Source organism: Citrus clementina, unplaced genomic scaffold, assembly GCF_000493195.1.
Source record: "Citrus clementina cultivar Clemenules unplaced genomic scaffold, Citrus_clementina_v1.0 scaffold_8, whole genome shotgun sequence".
NCBI lineage: Eukaryota > Viridiplantae > Streptophyta > Magnoliopsida > Sapindales > Rutaceae > Citrus > Citrus x clementina.
This window is the reverse complement of record NW_006262022.1, coordinates 2,848,359-2,869,640: the sequence shown is the minus strand read 5'-3', so window position 1 is coordinate 2,869,640 and position 21,282 is coordinate 2,848,359. Positions and strand designations below refer to the sequence as shown.

The window sequence follows — 21,282 nt, the reverse complement described above, 5'->3', positions numbered from 1 at the left end:
TGATAATTTTTTATGATAACTTGATTTGGAAAATATTGTACTGATGCATAACAAGCAAATTGTAAAAGCTTGCTAATGGCCTTGACCCAAATTGCAAGATGTAAAAGTCTTTTCAATTTGCTACTGTCAAATGCACCAGTTTTAATTTTACATATATGTTGCCTTTTTGTATTGATGCAATACTTTATAATTGGGAATGCAAATATCAATTTGGGCTTATAATATCAATTTGATGCAATACTTTTAATTCTCGCACAATCACTCATTTTAGTTTGCTTTTTTACACTTTCACTAATCTACAATTGCAAAGGAAGTGTTGACATAACCATGACATTGATTTTGATAATAACAAACTAGATTAAGAAAGTTAGAGTCTTTAAGTTTGGATAATTTCTTTAGACCGTATGATGTTTTCGACAAATTCAAGTTTCTGAAAATAAATGGATAACCGTTAAGCTTAAAAAGGGTAAACCAATAACTTGTAGTTGAGTTATTAATAGCTTCTGGAAGTTAATGGTTAACTGTTAGTGAGAAAACGGTAACCAATAAAATACAAAAAAAAATTATTTGAAAACAGCAAACCGTTATTTACAAATAACAAGCCGACTTCGCAGAGGTGAGCTTCTGGAATAAAACGGTAAACTGAAAATGGCAAACGGTGATTTGACTTTGATTAGTGAACTTTTTGGAATTAAACGGTAATCCGACTATACTAAATAGTGATCCAATAATTTAAAATTCAGCATAATGGTTACTAGGAACAAGTCAGAACAACAAACCGATTGAGGTTAACAGTGATCCAATTGTGTCCAAAAGGTCTTCTCCAATTATAAAAAAAAAAAAAAGCTCAATCAAATTCAAATTATGACGGATTCAATAATTATCATTGAGCTTGTTATCGAGTACTCAATCTCTCGTGTGCTTATAACTTATGACGGATTCAATAGTGTTTGCCTTATTTCAATGTAATTGGAGAGAGAGAGAGAGAGCTACCAATTAACCAACGACAATTTCATAATTTCGTCAACTTAGAAGCCGCCTCTGTTGTTGGCGCGGTCGTCATCGGCACCGTCAGCAGATCCCGTACTTGGGGATAACGGCTGCTTTTTTATTTAATTTAATTTTTTTCATTATTTTGGCTCATTTTTAATTATTATTATTATTATAATAATAATAGTGCTAGTGGGCCATAAGTAAGAGAGAGAAGAGTGTATGAAATGACAACATGTGTTCTGTTTCCATCGTCCCTCCCTCACCCTTATGCTCATTTAAAAGCACTCAACAACTATTCACTATTATCAATACTCTTTATCAATAATATTATGTGGAGGAAAAGTTTACTTATAACAAGCGATTTATTTGTTACATGTCACATCTGTTTGTTAGATAATTATGTCAAACGATCAGCTTGTCCGATGTTAAAGGTCAAAAAAAAAAAAAAAATTTATAGGATGAGGGAAGAAGTATTCGATAATTGCTATTCCACATCTGTTTTACTTATAATTGCTATGCCTATACATGTTCATACTTCATCACTTCATATGAAGTTGTGAATTCTTGGCTCGTTTAATGGTTATTTTGAAAATTTTAATGTCAAAATCATTTAAAATACGTTGCTGAATTATCGTCGTTATTATTATTATTATTATTATGTTAATAGAAGAAGCATTTGATATAATTAGAAATACGGGAACAATATTTTTAATTTTCTTCGAACAACTTGGTAGGTATGCATTTTGGAATTCACGCATACAGTAAAGACTGAAGGTATGTTTGGGATTGCATTAACTTTCCAAATAATCAATTCTTTGTAGATAGATCCTTATAAAGTCAATTTTGTAAATAATTTAGAAAGGTGTTTGGATAATCAAGATCATTTGAAAAATCACATTTCAAATAACTTGCATTACATGTTTGGTAAACTAATGATTAGTGTGTTGACTATATATAGGTATAATGACCAAAATGATAAATAATTTATCATTACAAGCAACACTTATTATGCCAAATTTATTTATAATTGAATGAATAAAATTTATTTAATTTCATATTTATTTATAATTTAAAATAAATGAATGAACATTTCATAAATTAATAAAAAAATCCGTTAAAATTTCACAAATAAATTGAAAGATGGAGGGACTTGAGCCCCCATTATTTTTATAAATTAATAGGACTACTTTAATAGATTTAACTTAAATCAATTTCTCTTTTTTTTTTTTTTGAAATTATTTTCTCCAGCAGCAGGGACGCGCGCCCCCATTAATCACGAGGTGTATCCGCCTCTGCTAGCCCCCAACTACACTGTTCTTCTTTATATTCATATTACTAGTCTGACGTTATATGTTACAAATTTTTGTCTTATGACACTATTATATGTTATTAATTTCTATATACACAGAAGGAAAAGTGATTTGCAAATTGCACAAAATGATTGATTCGTGGTGGGTTTATGTTAACATCACACAAATGACTTTATGCCGGCCTTGATAGATGCCATTTTTGCAAGGGTCCTAGCTTTTTTTTTAATGAGAACTATTGTTCATGATATTTATAATCATACAAATACTGAGACCGTTTACATTAATTATGATATGACACCGCTCAGATTTTTAATCCTCTCAATATTCGAGGGACGTTGATATGACACCTCTAATATTTTTAACTCTCTCAAATGTTCGAGGGACGTCACCTTTCTTCTTATGAGAAAGATTACATTCACTCAAGTTATGAAACTCCGAGGAAAGAAATTTAAATTAAACTCCTACAATACATCTGCGGGGGCTCGAACCACTTTCCTCACATTTGTGAGGGAGTGGCTCTAGCCTTAGCCCAAGTGGTTGCAAGGGTCCTGGCTAGATTGAGTAATCCCTTCCCTCCATCTTATTTATGTTATTGAGCTCTAAAATCTGTGGTGGGAATTAAAGCCTTGTAATACTGGGTTATTATTTTGTCTGAATTAAGTGGTACCATGTGGAAGCATCCTTACATTTGCGTCCACAGCCTTTGACGAATCGTTTCGTATAGACATTAAACGCTTCAATTTTGTCTTCTGTTACTTTACTTCTTCGGCTTTGACTCGAAAAATGAATTTTAAGGTTCAAATGTGGCTTCGTTCTCAGCCAGTCAGGAAATATTTGTAGACTGTATCACCATATTTTGCTGAAACCGAATCATTGGTGTATTAATCAGACATTATTGGATTAAGAATCGGATTAAAGATCTCCTCACCAATCACTTCTTGTATGATTCGACTATTAAGGGTTGAAGTTTTTTCAATTTTTTTGAGAATTTGTAAATTTTAATTTTCATTTTACTTAACTTTAGTGATTGGTGCTTGAACATAATTTGAAAGTGTGTCTGATTAGTGAGTTATTTAATTAACCAGCTTGAAAATAATCTAATACAAAATATATACTACATCCTTAGGACACGTTTTGGGATTACTTTTAGGAAGTTCAAATGTGATTTCAAAAACCTAGAATTTAATTTTGATGTTTGCTAATTTTTTTTAATAAATTACTTTTGATAAAATTATCTCATCCTATAACAAATTTGAAAAGCAACAAAATTAGTAGTTTTTTAAAATCTAATTTTGAGAATTACTTTTATACATAATACAATTTCATATATATCCTCATATATTTTATAAAAATCTAAAATCATCCTTCTTAATTAGGAAATAAAATCATCAACTTTAAATAAATTATTATTATTAGTAATTATATTGAGATAAAAAAAAATTTAATATTATAAAATATTCATTTTATTCGTCAATTATTTACGTACACAATCAAAAATATTTTATATTCATACCCATAAATGTTTAAATAAATTTTATTCAACATTATCTCCAATTCAATCATTTATGTTTTAACAGTAATTTAACAGTAAAATTTACTAAATACATCTATTTTTAAAAGTTATAGTATTTTTAAAAATAAATTTGACTAAATGTTTAATTAATTCTCTTTACAGTTAATTATTTATACAGTATAATTAATAAATTAATTCAAAAACTACAATATTATCCAATTGTCCTTTCTTACTCGACGAACGTCCAAAGAAGATATACATTAATGAATACGCTAGTTAATATGACTATTGTTGAAGGAGCATCTAATGCGCTAATGACTAAAACAACCAATCAATTTAAAAAGTAATCCTCCATCTTTCAAATTTTCCATATATATATATATATATATATGTATGATGTATGTACATATGTATACACATGTGTGTATATACATACATACATACATACATACATATATAAATCATTATTTTAATCCCCTTATCAATAGAAGTTTGAAAGGAAAGCATCGGTCCTCAACAGCTAAACCCAAGTGGCATAATTAATATTCCCAACTATTTATTAATTATCTAAACAAAGTTTGTAATACTTGTTGCCTAGACCATCAATCAATTATCACCACTTTGGATAATATTTTATTCTTTACGGGTCGATCCGGTATAAGCAGGAATTAATCTAAGTTGTGATATGAATTTAAAGATACATCTCTCAGTTGGAGTCCAATTAGGACCACCTCATGATTCAAGAAAAAAAAAAGTAACAAAACAAATTCTTTGATCATCAAAATAAGACAAATTAATGGAACGTATGTTTTGTTTTGATGATAAAAAAAATTAAATCAAAAAGGAAGAAAAGTCCCCCCCCCCCCTAACTATGACTCTATGTTCATATAATAATAATTTTAAAGTTCATTCTTTTTTAATACTTTGAAAAAGTATTATATTCTTCACGGTTTAGATATTGACATTTATGACCATTTCTTTTTATCAACAATACCAACCGTCTCAAATTTACCACTACGTACTCACACATTTTTCATATTAAAAAATATTTAATATTGAAGATATCATCGAACCTTGTAAAAGCATGCAAGTATAATTGAAAATTCATGAGGATGAACTTGTGCATGCTTAAAATTGAGAGTATGAGCTACTAACAAAGTGTTGTCTCCACTGGTAATGGAGTCCCCTTAAGTGGCTTGACTGAGTTTACTCCCCAGTTTGAATCAGAGGAAAGTCATTTTTGTTGGGAGAACTTGTGCCTCTCGGTTCGAGGAGATACTTTTAATCTGGGTTGTGGTACAAGTTTAAAGGTGCCTCCCACAGTTGGAGCCCTCTCCAAAATACTTCGTGGTTAAAAAAAAAAAAATTGAAAGTATGAGTTAAATCAGCTAGTTAATCAATCATTATTTAAAATTATAATTATAGTTAGTTATTGCGATTCAATTAAAAAAAAATCCACATTCTTCCTCAGACAAAGACCCTCCGGAAAGTGGACTTTGACCTATTAAAAAAAAAAAACCGACAAAACTAAGCGGACGTGAAATAAAGGCAAAGGTTAAAGCCAGTTAGTTGGATGGAACCGGCGTCATAAAATTCTCTGTACGACATCTTCAATAAGGAACATACACAGCTACAAATGGGGTCCCACCCCGACGAGCCACTGACCCCCGCCGGCCGCCTCTTCCTCCAGCCGCACATGAACACGATAATCCACTGCGTCGTCGGGTTCGAACGCCCCATTGACGTGCCCAAATCGAAGGACGCCGTCATGAGCTCCATCATGGTCCGGCACCCGCGCTTCCGGAGCGTCCTGGTCAGAGACAAGCGCGGCCTCGAGCACTGGCGCGAAACCGGCGTCGACATCGACCGACACTTCGTCGAAGTCCACGACTCCACCTCGGTCAACGACTACGTGGCCGGCCTGTCGTTCAGCTCTCCCCTCAGCGAAGACAAGCCCCTGTGGGAGGTTCACGTGCTGGCAGAGCACAGGTGCGCCGTGTTCAGGATTCACCATGCCTTGGGCGATGGGATTTCGCTGGTGTCGATGCTGCTCGCGAGTTGCCGCCTGGCGGACGACCCGGAGGCTCTGCCGGCTGTGGCCGGCGGGAAGAGGACGGAGAGTGCGGGGAGGATCGGGAGCTTGTGGGGTTTGTTGAAGATGGTTTTGCTTAGTATCGTATTCGTTTTCGAGTTTTTGTTAAGGGCTCTGTGGGTTTCTGATCGGAAGACGGCGATTAGCGGCGGCGCTGGGGTCGAGCTCTGGCCGAGGAAGCTGGCGACGGCTACTTTCTCGATTGATGACATGAAGGCGGTCAAAAAGGCTATTGCTGGCGCGGTAAGCAAGTAAATAATAATATTACTCCTTTAAGAAAAATTAAATTCTATTATTATTACTAATATTCATTTATTTATGATTCTTAGTCCAGTAGATTGAGTTTTTTTAAATACTGATCACGCATAAAATTATTATATTATATAGATGTTTATAATTATTATTATAATAAATATTATACTGATATTTATAATTAAACATATATAATTAAAATTTATAAAATATATATCTAAATAAATAACTCTCACCGACGATAAATGTCCGTACTCTATTCACTTTTTGTAAAATAAAAAATTAAGTAGATTGAGTCGAATGTTGATGATTAGCAGTTGGTCTATTCTGAAGGCTGCGAGTTCAAATCTCCCTGACGACGTAAAACTACAACGTCTTTTTTTATTTATTTATTAAAGTGTTAGTGATATAATATACATAAAATATTATTAGTTTTGATGATATCGCATTCGACAAACTGCACGCGATCACGTGAGTGTAGTTGGACACTTGGACCGTGTACTAGTCAAGATTTTAAGAAATGGTGCAAATAAATATGGCCGTTCACCTTAGGACACGTGGCTGAGTTTGTGCACCAAGTCAACAGGAGGAGCAGAAAGTCAGTAGAACAATACTGGAACAGTCAGTTTTCATTTTTGTGGTCCACTTCATTAATTCCGGCGACTTTTCAATGGATGTATTTGAGTTATTGTTTGGTAATATTTTAAAAAATCTTCTAGAATTTTAAAGTGGGGAACGTTTTGAAAATATATATAAATTTTAAGTCTTTAAAATTTTGTGGTTTTATTTATTTTTTTGATTTTTTCTGTATTTTAAAATTTTGGATTAAGAAAGTACTCTATATTTATGTATATTTATTTATAAAAGCACTTAAAATGCTTTTTTTTTAAAAAAAAAAGGTTAAGAGTTCGTTTGGTATTATTTTTACTTTATTGTTTTTCGTTTTGTGAAAAGGAAAATGCAGAAAACTAGTATGGTAGAAAACATGAACGCTATATTAGCATTCTCCTTTTTGTTTCACTTCTTGCTCTCTGCTAATAGCCCTACCATCTTGACTATAGATTACGTTAGCCTTGTGAATAAAGAAATAATGGAAGATTCAGTTTTTATTTTTGTGGTCCATTTCATTAATTCTGTCAACTTTTAAATGGAAGTATTTGAGTTGTTGTTTGGCAATATTTTTAAAACTTTTTTCTTTTACATATATATGTGTGTATTTATAAAAGCACTTAAAATACTCTACAAAAACTCTAAGAGTGCATTTGGTATTATTTTCACTCTGTTGTTTTTCGTTTTGTGAAAAGGAAAATGCAGAAAACTAGTATGGTAGAAAACAAGGACACTATATTAGTTAGCGTTCTCCATTTTGTTTCACTTCTTACGCTCTGCCAATAGCCGTCCTGACTTTATAACATAGTGTAGTAGATTATGTTACCCTTATGAATGAAGAAATAATTTAATAAATAAACTATTATAACAAATATTTAACATAACAACAATAACAAGAATTTATTCCATACCTTATAGTCTAATCACTTAGGTAGTGTTTACTTTCTGGAGTGGGAGTGTGGAGTGTGGATTCCTCCCACTCCAGTGTTTACTTACCTTAAGGTAGCGTTTATTTTTTGGATTGGATTGGGAATCCTGGGGAGTGGGAATCCTAGGATTGGGAGTGTGGAGTGGGAGTGGGAGTATGTTGTTTACTTACACTGGAATGGAAGCATGAAATAGAGATCAGAATCCAATTTATGTGTTTACTTTGTCTTGGATTGAGAGTAAATAGTTTCAAATTACAATTTTATCCTTATTTAAAGAATTATAATTTTTAATTACAAAATTAATAAAAATATATTTAATGAATAATATTTATTTTATTATATTTGTAAATTTATTATAATTATTAATATTCTTAATTATGAACAATAAATTATTAATTGTAATTTTAATATAAAATGAAATGTTATTTTATTTTATTTAATATAATTATATTAAATTTATTATTATATAAAATAATAATATAATATTATTTAGTACAAAATTAATATTTTCTTAGAATAAAGTATTTATTATTATTATTAAATAAATATAGTACTATTATTTTTAAAATAAATATAATAATATTATATTTATTAATTCTCTATTAATGTAATAATATTATTTTAAAATAATTTTAACTTAGAATCAATGTAAATTATTATTTAGTTAAATATAATATTATTATTTAAATAAATATAATATTATTTATTTTATTTTATTAATTATAAAACATAAAATAAAATAAAAAGGGTAGAAATGGGAGAGGTGGGAGTGTATTCCCACTCTACACTCCAAAAATGGGTGGGACTCACGGAGTGGGATTCCCAATCCCTCCCCATTTTAAGTAAGTAAACACTGGAGTAGGAGGAATCCACACTCCTCACTCCCACTCCAGCAAGTAAACACAACATAAAAAAGGAGGTAGTGTGAGTGAGAATCCGTGGGTCCCACCTAATTTTGGAGTGGGGAGTGGGATTCCCACTCCCATGGGGGGAGGTGGGAGTGGGAATCCACTCCCCCCTCTTCCCATTTTAAATAATATTTAATAAAATAAATAAATAATATTTATTAAAAATAATAATTATATCATATTTATTTTATTAAATTTAATAAAATAAAAATAAATAAATATTATATTTAAATTAATAATATTAAACATTAATTTTAATAAATATTAATTATTTATTTAATTAATAATAATAAATATTTTATTCTAAAAAAAATTAATTTTGTACTATATTATCAATAATAATATTTCATTTGTGTTGCTATTATTAATAATTTTTATTCACATAATTTAAATTTAAATTAATAAAAAATTATGATTTACATAATTAAGAATATTAGTAATTATCATTAATTTAGAAATATAATAAAATATTTATTTTATTTTCCAAATATTTTTTATTAATTTTTTAATAACAAATTATAATTCTGTACATAAGGATAAAATTATAATTTAAAACAATTTACTCCCAATCCAAGACAAAGTAAACAAATAATTAGGATTTTGATTGACAATCCATACTTTCATTTAGTCTAAATAAACACCCTACTCCCACTCCCACTCCCACTCCACACTCCTAACCCAAGGATTCCCACTCCTCAGGATTCCCACTCCAATCCAAAAAGTAAACGTAGCATTAATGTATTACACAAACTGTTTTAAATAAAAAGTAATATCACATAATTATTATAGCAAATCATTATATTGTTCGACCAATATGTAGCTATTCAAAAATGACTATAAACCTTTATATATACCGATGAAAATATATCAATAAAAAATTTACATCTTTGGAACTAATATAAACAAATATGTAGACTTGGCAAAATCCGGGTCCGGTCCGGGTTTTGGTGTTGCCCGGGACCGGACCGGATGAGAGAAATGCAAGCCCGGACCCGGGTTAAAACCCGGTTTTTCCGGGTGCGGTCCGGGCTTGAGCCCGGCACCTTCCGGGTCCGGGTTTTGATCCGGGTTTTTAAAACCCGCATGTGATAACTTCAATTTTTTTTCAATTTTTTTCTTTAATTTTTTTTTTCATTTCTCTAACAATGTAAATTTTAAAAAAGAAAATAATCAAATAAACTCATTCAATCTCAAACTTTAAAAAAGAAAATAGTCAAATACAAATATATAACACATTAACAATGCAAATTTTGCACAAATGATAAATAAAAATTATTTCAATCTACTTTCTAATACCTAAATTCATCTAATTTCTAACTTAAACTCATTCAATCTATATATAAAATAAATAAATTAAATTCAACAACACAATAAATTTAAATAACATCTAACATATCATAAATTCATAATTATATATTTATATATAATATATTTATTTTTTAAATTTATTAAAAAACCGGGTCCGGTCCGGGTTCCGGGTTTTTTGTGTTGAACCCGGACCCGGGCCCGGAAATGTCCGGGTTTGAGAATTTCAAACCCGGATCCGGTTTTTATATGCATGCGGTCCGGGTTTTGCCCGGACCGGATTGGCCGGGTCCGGGCCGGGTCCGGTCCGGGCGGGCTTTTTTGACACCCCTACAAATATGTGATAATTATAAAGAAATTTAAGATTTTCTTAATTAATATTATCTTATAATTACATTTTATTTACATAATTAAAAGTTTTTAAGAAATCAGTAAAATAACCATGTACCTATATTCATCTATAGTAATATATAATTTATCTAAATAGATAAATTATTTAATGATAAAAAATATATAGTTATATTCATTGTATTATATTACTCTTTTGTAAAGGTTTGATTAAATAATCCATCTACTAAGAAAATGTTTCATTAAATAATTCTCTACTCTCTTTTCCTGTCTTCATTTTTTGAGACAAACAACTAAACACGTTTTTGCTTTTTTTTTTAAATAATTTTTAAGTACTGTACTTCAAATAAGTTACCAAATACATTTTTATTTTCAACAAAAACTAATCATTCTTATTTCATAAAACAAATTCTATAACACCATTTGAAAAATAATACCGAACGCATTAAATTCTTTCTTTTTTTAAAAAAAAAAATCAAAATATTCTTTGCTATATAAATATGTATAGTCAGAAGAATAAAAAAGAAAGACTTTTGGTTCCATATACATTTTAATTAAATATCAATCTCCTTAATTCATAAACCTTGATTAATTCGGTAGCATGCTTTTACTTACTACCATTATTTTTAATACTTAAATTATAGTTTAATTGTGTTTTGCCTATATTGATACTTCAAGTTATTCAACAATGCAGACCATTAATGATGTTCTCTTTGGGGTTGTATCATCCGGATTATCAAGGTACTTGGATCACCGATCCCCAAATGGTAAGTTTTGATACTAACACACACCTACATTTGTACATTTACATCAACATCAAACTTCAATCACATTGATCTTAAATCCTAAACTTAAGTTCAATTTTGATCACATCAGCTCTGCCCGAAGGACTTAGGATTACAGGTCTGGCCATGGTTAATATAAGACGGCAGCCAGGACTGCAGGTTAGCCACGGTGCAGTGTACATTTATTTATTTTAAACAATTTCATTTAATATGTGACCTTAGACTACACGTTACGTAGTGGGATTGAATGGTTTTGGTTCAGGATCTATCAAACTTAATGAAAAGCAATTCAGGAACGCGCTGGGGGAACAAATTTGGCATGCTTCTGCTGCCAACTTATTATCACAAAGGTGGAGATGATCCCTTATCTTATGTAAAGAGAGCTAAGAAAATGATTGACAGTAAGAAACTAACTCTAGAGGGTCACTTCTCATACAAAATTGGGAATCTTGTAATGTCCTGGTTTGGAGCAAAGGTGATTATAAAAAAGAATTTTGTCAGTTTTCTGTTAAAATTTTCAAATTTTACATTCCTCGCAGATTTGTAACTCTTTTTTTTTTCCCCTTCCCTTAATTGTAGGTAGCGTGCTTGCTTAATTACAGGATTGTTTGTAATACAACCTTCACAATCTCAAATATTGTTGGCCCTACAGAGAAGATTACCCTTGCAGACAATCCTGTGGCTTACCTCCGGGCAAACACTTCTAGCTTGCCTCATGTACAGCCTCTAGCTCCAGCTTTTTCTTCCTTGATTAATTACTCAATTAAGATTTTGTGTCTAGTTAGTAATATGTTACTATTTATTCGTGTACATATTGCATTAACACCATTCATCTTGTTACTAGTATGGTAGCATATATTTATTGTTGTGTTGTGTTCTATATTAGCTTATAAAAGGAAGATACTTGGGTTTTATAAAGAGGGTGAATCACTCCTTGGCTCCACCATGGACTAGTAGTCTTTAGAGTTATAGACTGAATCATAACAAGCTGAAGCCAGATCTTAATAGTTCGAATATGGTGGAACAACTCAAGCACATTGGATGAAAGGGTAGAGGCCGGTGATGCCTCTCCACCTGTGGAGATTTTATTTGAGGGTGGAATTTGACTTATAAGTAAGATGAGATAGTCTACTTTTATAAGCTAGTCTTTTTGGTGACCTCGTGCACAATATTTGCAATTTTCAATCTCCTACATGTCCATTGTTTACACTTAACGTTATTGGTAGATTGTGTTGTTTTTTTTTAATAGATTTTATTTTAATATCAATACACTCAGTGAAACATAAATATTCACCTTGGTTGATAACTTGATATTTATGCAGGCGCTGACAATGCACATGATGAGCTATGCAGGAAGAGCTGACATGCAAATTCTAGTAGCTAAAGACATTATCCCTGACCCGGAATTGCTTGCCAAGTGCTTTCAAGATTCATTGCTGGAAATGAAAGAGGCAGCTTTGACCTCCAAGAAAACATTGAAGGATAATTGATTTCCAAAATGTAGATTGAATCACACAAAATGATTCATTATGATGGATTTTATATACAAATCTCATTCACGCTGTAAAATTAGTGTATACTTGATTAGCTCCCACTTTTACTCCCCCATCAACAATATGCAAAAGCTAAGGCCATAGCAGATTCTGTATTTTTTCTTCTGTGTTAAAGACCAGTTTTTCTAGCATAAATTACGATTATGTGATTCAATAAATAACTAAACAAGAAAGAATGTGAATAATAAGATGTCCCTTCAAAGATAAAATGATAACTAATAATAAGGCGTTCATTTCAATATTTGAACTTGGATTTTCTTTAACCTTTTTGGCTTGTTTTTCTAAACAGCAATTTTAAATTAATTTTAGTGACTTCTTTGTGTAAAATTGTAACATATTTGGAAATTTGCCATTTCTGGGAAAAAAAGGGGGTCTTTCTTAATATTATTATTTTTGTATAATAAACAACAAAATGAGACCACGAATTGCCCTGGTTCTATCTATCAAGTATGTTTGGTTCTTATCCTCTGTTTTTAGCGTCACCTTGAGAGATACAAAGCTTAACGTAGTGTGGCTGCTGAGGTAGAAGCGGCAGCAGCAAAATGAAGATGGGTGTAATGGGAGCAATCCACAGAGCTCCTTGTGCCGCTGCACTGCCTCTTCGCCACGTCAGAGCTAGGCCCATTAGATGCTCTTCCTCTTCTGGTAACTATATATATATATATATATATATATATATATGCACACATAGCCTATGTTGTCATCACTTTAGTTAAAAAGAAAATATGTTTAATCAGTTATTTAATGAGTCTAGGCCAATAAAATTTGAATTTTTTTTAACCCATTTTCATTTCGATTGAATTGTACTAGAAGTTTGGTTGAAAATAGATGATGCATAGCTGATACCACGTCATTGTCATGCTAACCCCATTATGGAGTTTTGATCTCAATTTTGGTAAATTCATCCTCTGTGATGTTTGTCATTGAGTAGTTTTTTTACGTTGGGGTTATCTGACAGTCTGTTGGTCAAAACGCAGGCCATGTATCGTTCATCAAAGATATAGCAGTGGCGAATCCTCCTGAACATCTTGATGAGTTGCTAAAAGTGCTTCGGACTAGAGGTGGGCAGTTTCTGATTTCTTGACTTGTTAATTGAAATTTGAGATTTCTGCAATGTATAGCTCGGCCATCTTAAGTTTTTATTATGAGGTAGTGGCAGTTTTTTCATTTGCAATTTTTTTATCCAATCTGGAACAGTCACAACTTATTTAAAAATTTGAAAATTTGGAGCTGTTTCTTTTCCTCTTTTGGCATGTTCCTGAACTATTATTGTGTTTTTTCACTTGGTCACAGGTGATACCATTGTTTCTCCAGGATCCAGGCAAGGGATCATTCCCCTTGCTATACCTCTTTCAGAAAATAGCTCAGGTTTGATGACCATTTGAATACTGCATACAATTTATTAGTAGTTTATATTGGGAAAAAAAAAATTGATGTGGAGTTCCTAATATAAATGTGGCACATCTATTGTTCATTGACAATAGGTGCTGTAACAGCATTGTTGCGGTGGCCAACAGCTCCATCTGGGTTAGTGATTTGAACTTTAACAATTCATGCTATAATGATTTTTGCTGTTACAGAACACTTACCTTGGCAAATGCTTTAATACTTAAATAATCTTCCTACAACTATTGCTAACACAGAATGGAGATGCCAGTTGTGGAAGTTCGCAAGCATGGGGTGTGGCTTTTAGGCAAAAATGTAATGCATTAAACCGAAAGCATGCCGTAATGTGTGTAACTAGTTGAGTGTACTTGACATTTTAAGATCTGGAATCTCAGAAGTTTCACTTCTTTTTCTCGTTCCTTTCCCCTAGTTCGTAAAATAGAGTTGAACAAGCCCTCATAATATTTATCTTATTTTTACAAAAATGACTAATCTATTTACCGCTTTTGAAACACAGGTAGATCAATATATTCACCGGCTCCTTGTTGAAGAAGAGGCCCATCACTTGGAAGAAAATAATGGTGAATTATATGATGCATCTTCTGAGGCTGGTAAGAAACTTTATCAAAGGGGTGATTTTGCTGAATCCAATATAACGAACCTTGACAGTTATCTACTGAGTAAGGTAATTGGACAGCTGTGTGAGCTGAGGTTTAGCACTGACTCTGCTAAATCTGTGGTAACATTTTATTGTTGTCTTTCAGGTTGGGCTGTTTCCAGATGTTTTAGAGCATAAAGTGACACAACACTTTGAGCAAGGGGATCATGTAAGATTTTCTGAATTTTTATCTTTAGTTTGAGATTTTTGCTCCTTTGAGGCTTCTATTAATTTATTTTTTATTGCACCGGTAAATGGAAGGTTTCAGCTCTAGTGACTGGGGAGTTTTATGCAAAGAAGGACCTCTTTCCAGGATTTGGACGACCTTTTGTTTTCAATGCGGAGATTATGCTGAAGTTAGTTGAAAAATCCTTTTCCTGATTTGGAGATGTGCATTGCACTTTAAAATCTCTCAAGAGAATTTTTAAATCTCTGTAGAGTAGGGCGTATCTCAGAAGCTAAAGATTCTGCAAGGGTGGCTTTGAAATCACCGTGGTGGACCTTAGGCTGTGCATACGAGGCATGGGGAATTTCTTTGATCCATATGCATTTTCCTTTCAGGTTCTGTTCTTAAGTTTCTGCTGCGGTGCTGCCTTATGTGGTAACATTTGCTTTACCTGACCAGGCAGTCGCCAGCATTGCACAATGGGAGGATGAGCAAATAGAGTACATTAAGGAGAAGATAACTGAAGAGGGTAAACAAGAGGATTTAAAGAAAGGAAAGGCACCTGCCCAGGTATTATTGCAGCACAGTTCGTTTTAGAGTTTTATGCAAGGTACAAAATGTTTCATTCTGATACCTCGGTGCAGATTGCATTAGATGAGGCTGCTTTTCTGCTGGATTTGGCTTCTATTGAAGGAACCTGGGCCGGCTCTCTGGAGCGCATAGCTGATTGTTATAAAGAGGGTGGACTGGATGAAATTGCAAGATTTATCTTGTATAGAGATTGAAAACCAAGAATGAGAATAATGGTTGGAAAATTGACTGGTACCTGTGGTTCTGGGATTCTGAATTTTTCTCAGGTGGCTTTCAGAAGTAGAAGGAAAAGAGAGAATGATAGAGAGAGAGAGAGAAATAGAGAAGCAGTTCTTGTTCATTTTCTCAGGCATCTTTTAAATTTTCTTGTTAACCATAGCCTGTGTGAATTGTAGAATTTAACAGATTTGATTTTGAGAATATAATGCAATTTCATTTCATCTTCCATGACACAAGGCATCATCTTGAGGCAATAATGAATCCAGATAATTTGCTTTGATACGGTATCAGTATTTCTAGAACCAAGGAAGAGACGGGCCAATAAGATTTGTTACACCATTAAGAATGTAGAAGCTGCAGCTACAGCTGCTTTATTGGAAGAAGAAAAATGACCTCTTCACATCAAATGACACTCTAGGATTCCAATCAAGTCTTAGTCTAGAACCTTCATATTCAAGCCTTACAAATGATAAAACTCTCCACAGCCATCTTTCATTATAGGAATTATTTAAGCTCTTAAAAGTTTTAAACCCAGTTGTATTTTTACAAGCAACACTTCGGACTCACTGCACAATTGCACATTACAAAAGAACTATCTGATGATCTCTCTCGTTTAAACAAAAGCAGGAATAGCAGTCATGTTTTCACTTTATCCGATCATCAAGGTGGGAACTATAAGCACCAAATGTTAACAATCAACGCATGAAAACTCCGGGAAATTAACTCCTCCAAGATGTGTATTGCTGCTCTCATGAGACCAGGAGTTTCTCTTTAAGCTTAGGCTCTTAGCTTTGATTGTCTATCTTCTTGTACTCAGACCTTGGCTAAAGATCTAGAATTCTTGCTACTCCCTTTCTTCCTTCTCAGAAATAGTTTCAAAAGTAAACCAACTCCTCGTTTTTTACTCGGCACAACAGCCAGAGATGATCCAACTGCAGTGTTACTGGCTTTATTCTCTAAAGCAGTATGTGCTTCTGGAGTATGGACCTGGACAATAGGGGCATCTACACCATTACAATCATCGGAGTGAAGAAGTGATGGTTTTGGACCATCTTTAATACTCAAAGTAGCTTTACTATTTGAAGACTTGAAAGGGTCTGTTTTAGAGCTATCGTCAGCAAGCATTCGATCACGTAAGGAGAAGCGCTGGTTTAATCTCCTGTTATTGGTTGCAGTGATGGCAGGATTGGTGGTTGAGAAAACCTTGTCAAAAAGTACTGCTTCCCGTGGTGAAGCCAGTGCCTTCAGCTGTTTTCCCAGGTTTAGAATGGTTTCTTGGCACTCCGCCAACTTTATAGAAGCTGCTGTCATCTCCCAACCCTGAATAATCAAACAGCAGCATTTATGTCAATGCATTGTCCAACAATTATTTTCCTTTTTTTTTAAAATTTTTTTTGATGTTGTTGACTGGTAGATTTATAAGTCTGCTTCTATAAGCGAAGGCAACATGATAATAACAGATAATGATGTCTAACTTACATTCTGGGATTGCTTTTCCCCCTGATTTACACCATAGCTCGGTGGTTCCCTCTTTGCAACACTGTGAGTCAACATGATGAAAAGTGTAGACTTTTTTTAATCAAGGAACAATTTTTTAACCAGTTAATACAGTAGGAAAAGCAAAGAAATCGGTTTTACCTCTCTAACTGGAGTTGAAGCTCGAGACATGTTGCTTCCAGTTCTTCACAAAAATTATTTCTGTACTCCAATTCAACTTCCAAAGATGAGAACTTCTGAAAGCCCTCATTCAGTTTAGCTTTGGCAACTGTTAGCTGGGTATCAAGATCTTCATTGATAGATTTTTGATTTTCCATCTGATCCTCAATCATCTCCTTGGATTCTTTCAAAGCTTTGACTTCAGTTTCTAAATTTCCAATCTGTTCTTCTGATTCATGAAGTTGTGTCACCAAGGCCTCACTCCTATCAGTTGCTGACTCCAGCCTGGCTGCCATACTCTTCAACTCATCTCTTAGTCTCCTGTTTTCCTCTTGAAGATTACTTTGGGATAAGACATTTTGGCCTTGCAAAGAAGCTGAAGGTTGCTCTTCAGGGATATGAACCTCATTTGATTCCACAAGTAAACCAAAATGCTTCTTTACTTTATTCCTTGCTCTCGAAGCATCTTTGTGGGCAATGCAGTTGTTCATAATCCAATCTAAAGCACTTGAAATTTCCTCAGCAAATTTTTCGAGGTCAGCCTTCCCACCCAATAGGTCATTACAAGCACATACAAACTTTTGCAGAACAGCATGCAATTCAGAAGGATTCCACTGAAAAACATGGACAGAGTAAGGATGACTTACTGAAGATGTCACATTGACTCCTTCAATCAGTTCAATGATTTTACAGATTGACTTACTGAGATCAGATTCAAGATGTTGGCTGCTTCTTTCTTTGCCATTTCTGCAATCTCCAGGCAACGAATGTGCAACGTAAGATGTATTAGGAGATTTTGATTCTCTGGGTTGCGTTGAGGCTGCCACTGAATCAGCTGCAACACCAGTCGGATAATTTACATACCCCAAAGCAATTCTAATATCCTCAAGAAGCTTATCTAGACTTTGTTTTGAAATTCGCCTTTGCTTCAACATTGCATTCAAAACAACCTGAAGCCAATCAAAAGATTTTTCAGTTGCAACGTCTTTTGAGTGGATCTCCTGTTTCATCTCACTAAGCCTGGAATCACTTCGTACAAGTGGAACTAATTCCTTGCTAGTGACATCAGACTGATAGCCACCTCCTGAAGGTGTTTCCGCAGACACTATAGCTAACTTCTCAATCTCAACAAAATCATCCATTAAGCTCATGCCTGAAACTTCAATGCCTTTGTGTTCCAGCTGATTCTTGATTTTCCCATCTCTGAAATGTTCTAGTTCTGAAATTAGAGCGTTGGCCCAAGATCCTGATGAGCTCATCCCATCATCGCTGGCATTGTCAACTGACATTATAGAAAGTTCGCTGGATATAGGTACACAACCTGTCAGCTCCATGGATTTTTGACCTGTGCATATCTCTCTAAGCTGAGATTCAACATAAGATAATCTTGAAGCTGTTCTTGAAAACATCATCCTTGAAGCCTGAAGTTCAGTGCTCTTTGTGATCACAATATCTTTAAGAGTTCTGTTTTCCTTCTCCATATCATGCAACCGCGCAAGCAGACTGATGTCATGAGAGCTCTCCGTGGTGGCGTGTCTTACAATCAAATCTCTAGTAGGACTCAACTTTCTTCTTCTCATATCCATCTGATCTCTTCCCTGCATTTCGACTTCGCTCTTCATCTTTGCCGAAGCAGCAGACCCAGGCAGCTTTTTTCGCACCAAAAGGCGTAGCCTCTCACACTCTGCTTCTAACTTTGCGACTTTCTTCACGCTCTCCAAATGCTGTTTATGCGTTGCCTCAACAGATCTCCGGGTATATTCCATCTCCTCGTTTCGAATCTCAAGCTCTTTCTCAAGAATACGAAACTCATACTTCAAAAATGCATTTTCCTTTTCAGTGACATCTAATCTAGTCATCAGGGTACTGAATTCTGCTTCAGCCTGAGACTTGCGTTTGCTTAGATCTTCGATCATTTTCTCTTTGACTAGAAGTGCTTTACTCAGATGGCTATTCTCAGCAGCTAACTTAGTAACTCTTTCATTTGCCTCTCTTAAATTCTTTTCCAATTCCTTCTGCGCCTTCTCAAACTCACCTGATGTTTTTACGACAGCGTCATGGACCCTTTGCTCTTGTTCTGCTTGATCAAAGTTTAATTGTTTCACACATCTCATTGGTGCTGTTGCAGCACCTGCATAAGGTAAGTTTTCATTTGCAGAAAGTGGAGGCTTCAGAGCCTCATCAAGTTCTTTTTTCACCACTGCCGCTGCCACTTCTGGCTTTTCTTGGCCTAAGAGAAATATTTATCGAATCAGCCAATTGAATCATCAGAAAAACTGTGGAAGTGATAAAGAAGAGTCAGAAAAGACTGATAATCAAATAAATATAAATCACCTGCGCCAGCTTCTTGCACCAGCTTTGCTTGTTTTGCCATAAGCTCATCTTTAGGATGACAATCAAAGATCACTGAAGCTAACTTCTCATTAAGATTCTTCATGGATCTCTCTGATCCTACTCCTTTAGTCGTAGGAACTATGGGTACCTAACACAACGAAATAGCAGAAATTCTTCAAAAAGAAAAAAAAAGGACAAATGAAAAAGAAATGTAGAACGAAGATTTTAAGGTCTATGAGATGACCATGGAACCTGAAATATTTTCTCGAAGAGGTAATAATAATCAGCATACACTAGAAAACAAAAAAATGAGGGCGAGGGGAAGGAGAAGTAAATTTCCACTACCTGTTCATCAATTTGATTGAATGTAACGCCAACTTTGTCAGTTGCAACAATTGTCTTTTCTGAAGATTTTTTCCTCCAAAGCCATGCCTTCTGGTCCATCACTCAGATTCTGTAAACATGCAGCAAAAGTGGGAAATGTGGATTAATATAATTAACTTCTATCAGTGACAATTAATGAAAGCATTCAATTAAAAAAAACTGATACATGCTAATGCCTACTTAATGTGTGAACTGAAGACAGCACACAAATTAATTTGCCTCTGCTTGGAATTTTGGTGCAACTTTCAATGATTTGGTGTAACAATTATAAGTAAGTTAAAAACTTAAAAGTGGCATATCCCACATTTCCTGTAATATTACAACTCTCATGTTGGTTTTATAACCCATAAATTAGTAAAATTTTAGCATCAAAAGCATAAACAAAAGAAACTCTAAATGATAAACAAGCCGCTTCTGTATACTGATCAGTAAACAGATAAAAATTAACTAATGAACACTGCCTTAAATGCACAATAACACTGACACACCTTGATTTAGAACACAGCGTATAAGAACAAATGCAAGCTTTTGAGGCTCAACAGCAAAATCCCACTAAGAAAAAGAAGCAAATTGTTCACAGTACTGACCTGCACTACCTAGTTATTGCTTTGGCATATGCAATGGAATGAAAGCGAGAGCGAATGAGAGAGGGAGCTTTGCTTGAAGAAGTTGAAAATGCGGTGAAAGAACAACAAAGGCCACAAGATTCATGCAAACAATGCAGAAGCTGGGAAGGGCAGGCTGTAACATTGGATGCCACTATGCCACCGACAGCTCCTTAATTGCTGCGATTGATAGTAATAATTAACGATTCCACAAAAGCGAGGCACAGAAATGAAACAAAATTATTGACTCACCAACCCAATGGAGCATAAAGCAAAAGTGGAAAAAATAAATAAATAAATAAATAATGTGAATTCATGGCCATTGGCCAATGCTGTAACAAAGTGAGTGTGTGACAAATTGACAACGATCTAAAGGAGCACAAAGTAGAGAATTGTCATAAAGGAGAGTAGATTAGGCGCACTAAAGACAAAAGAGAGTTGCTTTGATCATGGAAGGAAGTGAAAGTGGCCTTTGTTAGATTCTATTGATTTAAGTATAATTTTATATATAAGTAAGTAATTTATCATTCAATTAGTGGATCTAGCAGTTCCTAATAAGCTTTTACGGATGATAATTTGTGCGTATCATTATCAGTTATCTTAATTATTCTTATGATTAGTTAATTATATATTTAGAAAACAAGACCTGAAAAAAACAAAAAAGAAAAAGAAAAAGCAGACAGATA

At 33.7% G+C, this 21,282-nt stretch overlaps 3 protein-coding genes across 5 annotated transcripts; 2 read left to right on the top strand and 1 right to left on the bottom strand.

The window, feature by feature from the left end:
• The first annotated feature begins 5,275 nt into the window (after positions 1-5,275).
• Positions 5,276-12,692, top strand: LOC18034424 (O-acyltransferase WSD1). The gene is made up of 6 exons (XM_006422917.2): positions 5,276-6,151; positions 10,954-11,026; positions 11,136-11,203; positions 11,307-11,519; positions 11,624-11,761; positions 12,367-12,692. The coding sequence occupies exons 1-6, from the start codon at positions 5,453-5,455 to the stop codon at positions 12,532-12,534; spliced, it is 1,359 nt and encodes a 452-aa protein (XP_006422980.2). The 5' UTR covers positions 5,276-5,452; the 3' UTR covers positions 12,535-12,692.
• Positions 12,693-13,043: 351 nt separating this feature from the next.
• Positions 13,044-15,783, top strand: LOC18035369. Of its 2 annotated transcripts, none has more exons than XM_006422916.2 (11): positions 13,044-13,242; positions 13,575-13,658; positions 13,891-13,965; positions 14,082-14,124; positions 14,241-14,298; positions 14,501-14,668; positions 14,748-14,810; positions 14,903-14,997; positions 15,080-15,161; positions 15,267-15,377; positions 15,452-15,783. In XM_006422916.2, the coding sequence occupies exons 1-11, from the start codon at positions 13,140-13,142 to the stop codon at positions 15,590-15,592; spliced, it is 1,023 nt and encodes a 340-aa protein (XP_006422979.1). In that variant the 5' UTR covers positions 13,044-13,139; the 3' UTR covers positions 15,593-15,783. The 2 variants fall into 2 exon arrangements, with proteins under 2 accessions (XP_006422979.1, XP_024034960.1); XM_024179192.1 differs by lacking the exon at positions 13,044-13,242 and adding an exon at positions 13,415-13,492.
• Positions 15,784-16,096: 313 nt separating this feature from the next.
• Positions 16,097-20,842, bottom strand: LOC18034348 (filament-like plant protein 7). 2 transcript variants are annotated; one of them, XM_006422915.2, is made up of 6 exons: positions 20,579-20,842; positions 19,953-20,061; positions 19,608-19,755; positions 17,256-19,503; positions 17,097-17,157; positions 16,097-16,937 (listed from the first exon to the last, which is right to left on the bottom strand). In XM_006422915.2, exons 2-6 carry the CDS (start codon positions 20,049-20,051, stop codon positions 16,431-16,433), a joined length of 3,063 nt encoding a protein of 1,020 aa, XP_006422978.1. In that variant the 5' UTR covers positions 20,052-20,061; positions 20,579-20,842; the 3' UTR covers positions 16,097-16,430. The 2 variants fall into 2 exon arrangements, with proteins under 2 accessions (XP_006422978.1, XP_024035441.1); XM_024179673.1 differs by lacking the exon at positions 20,579-20,842 and adding an exon at positions 20,480-20,495.
• Positions 20,843-21,282: the final 440 nt, after the last annotated feature.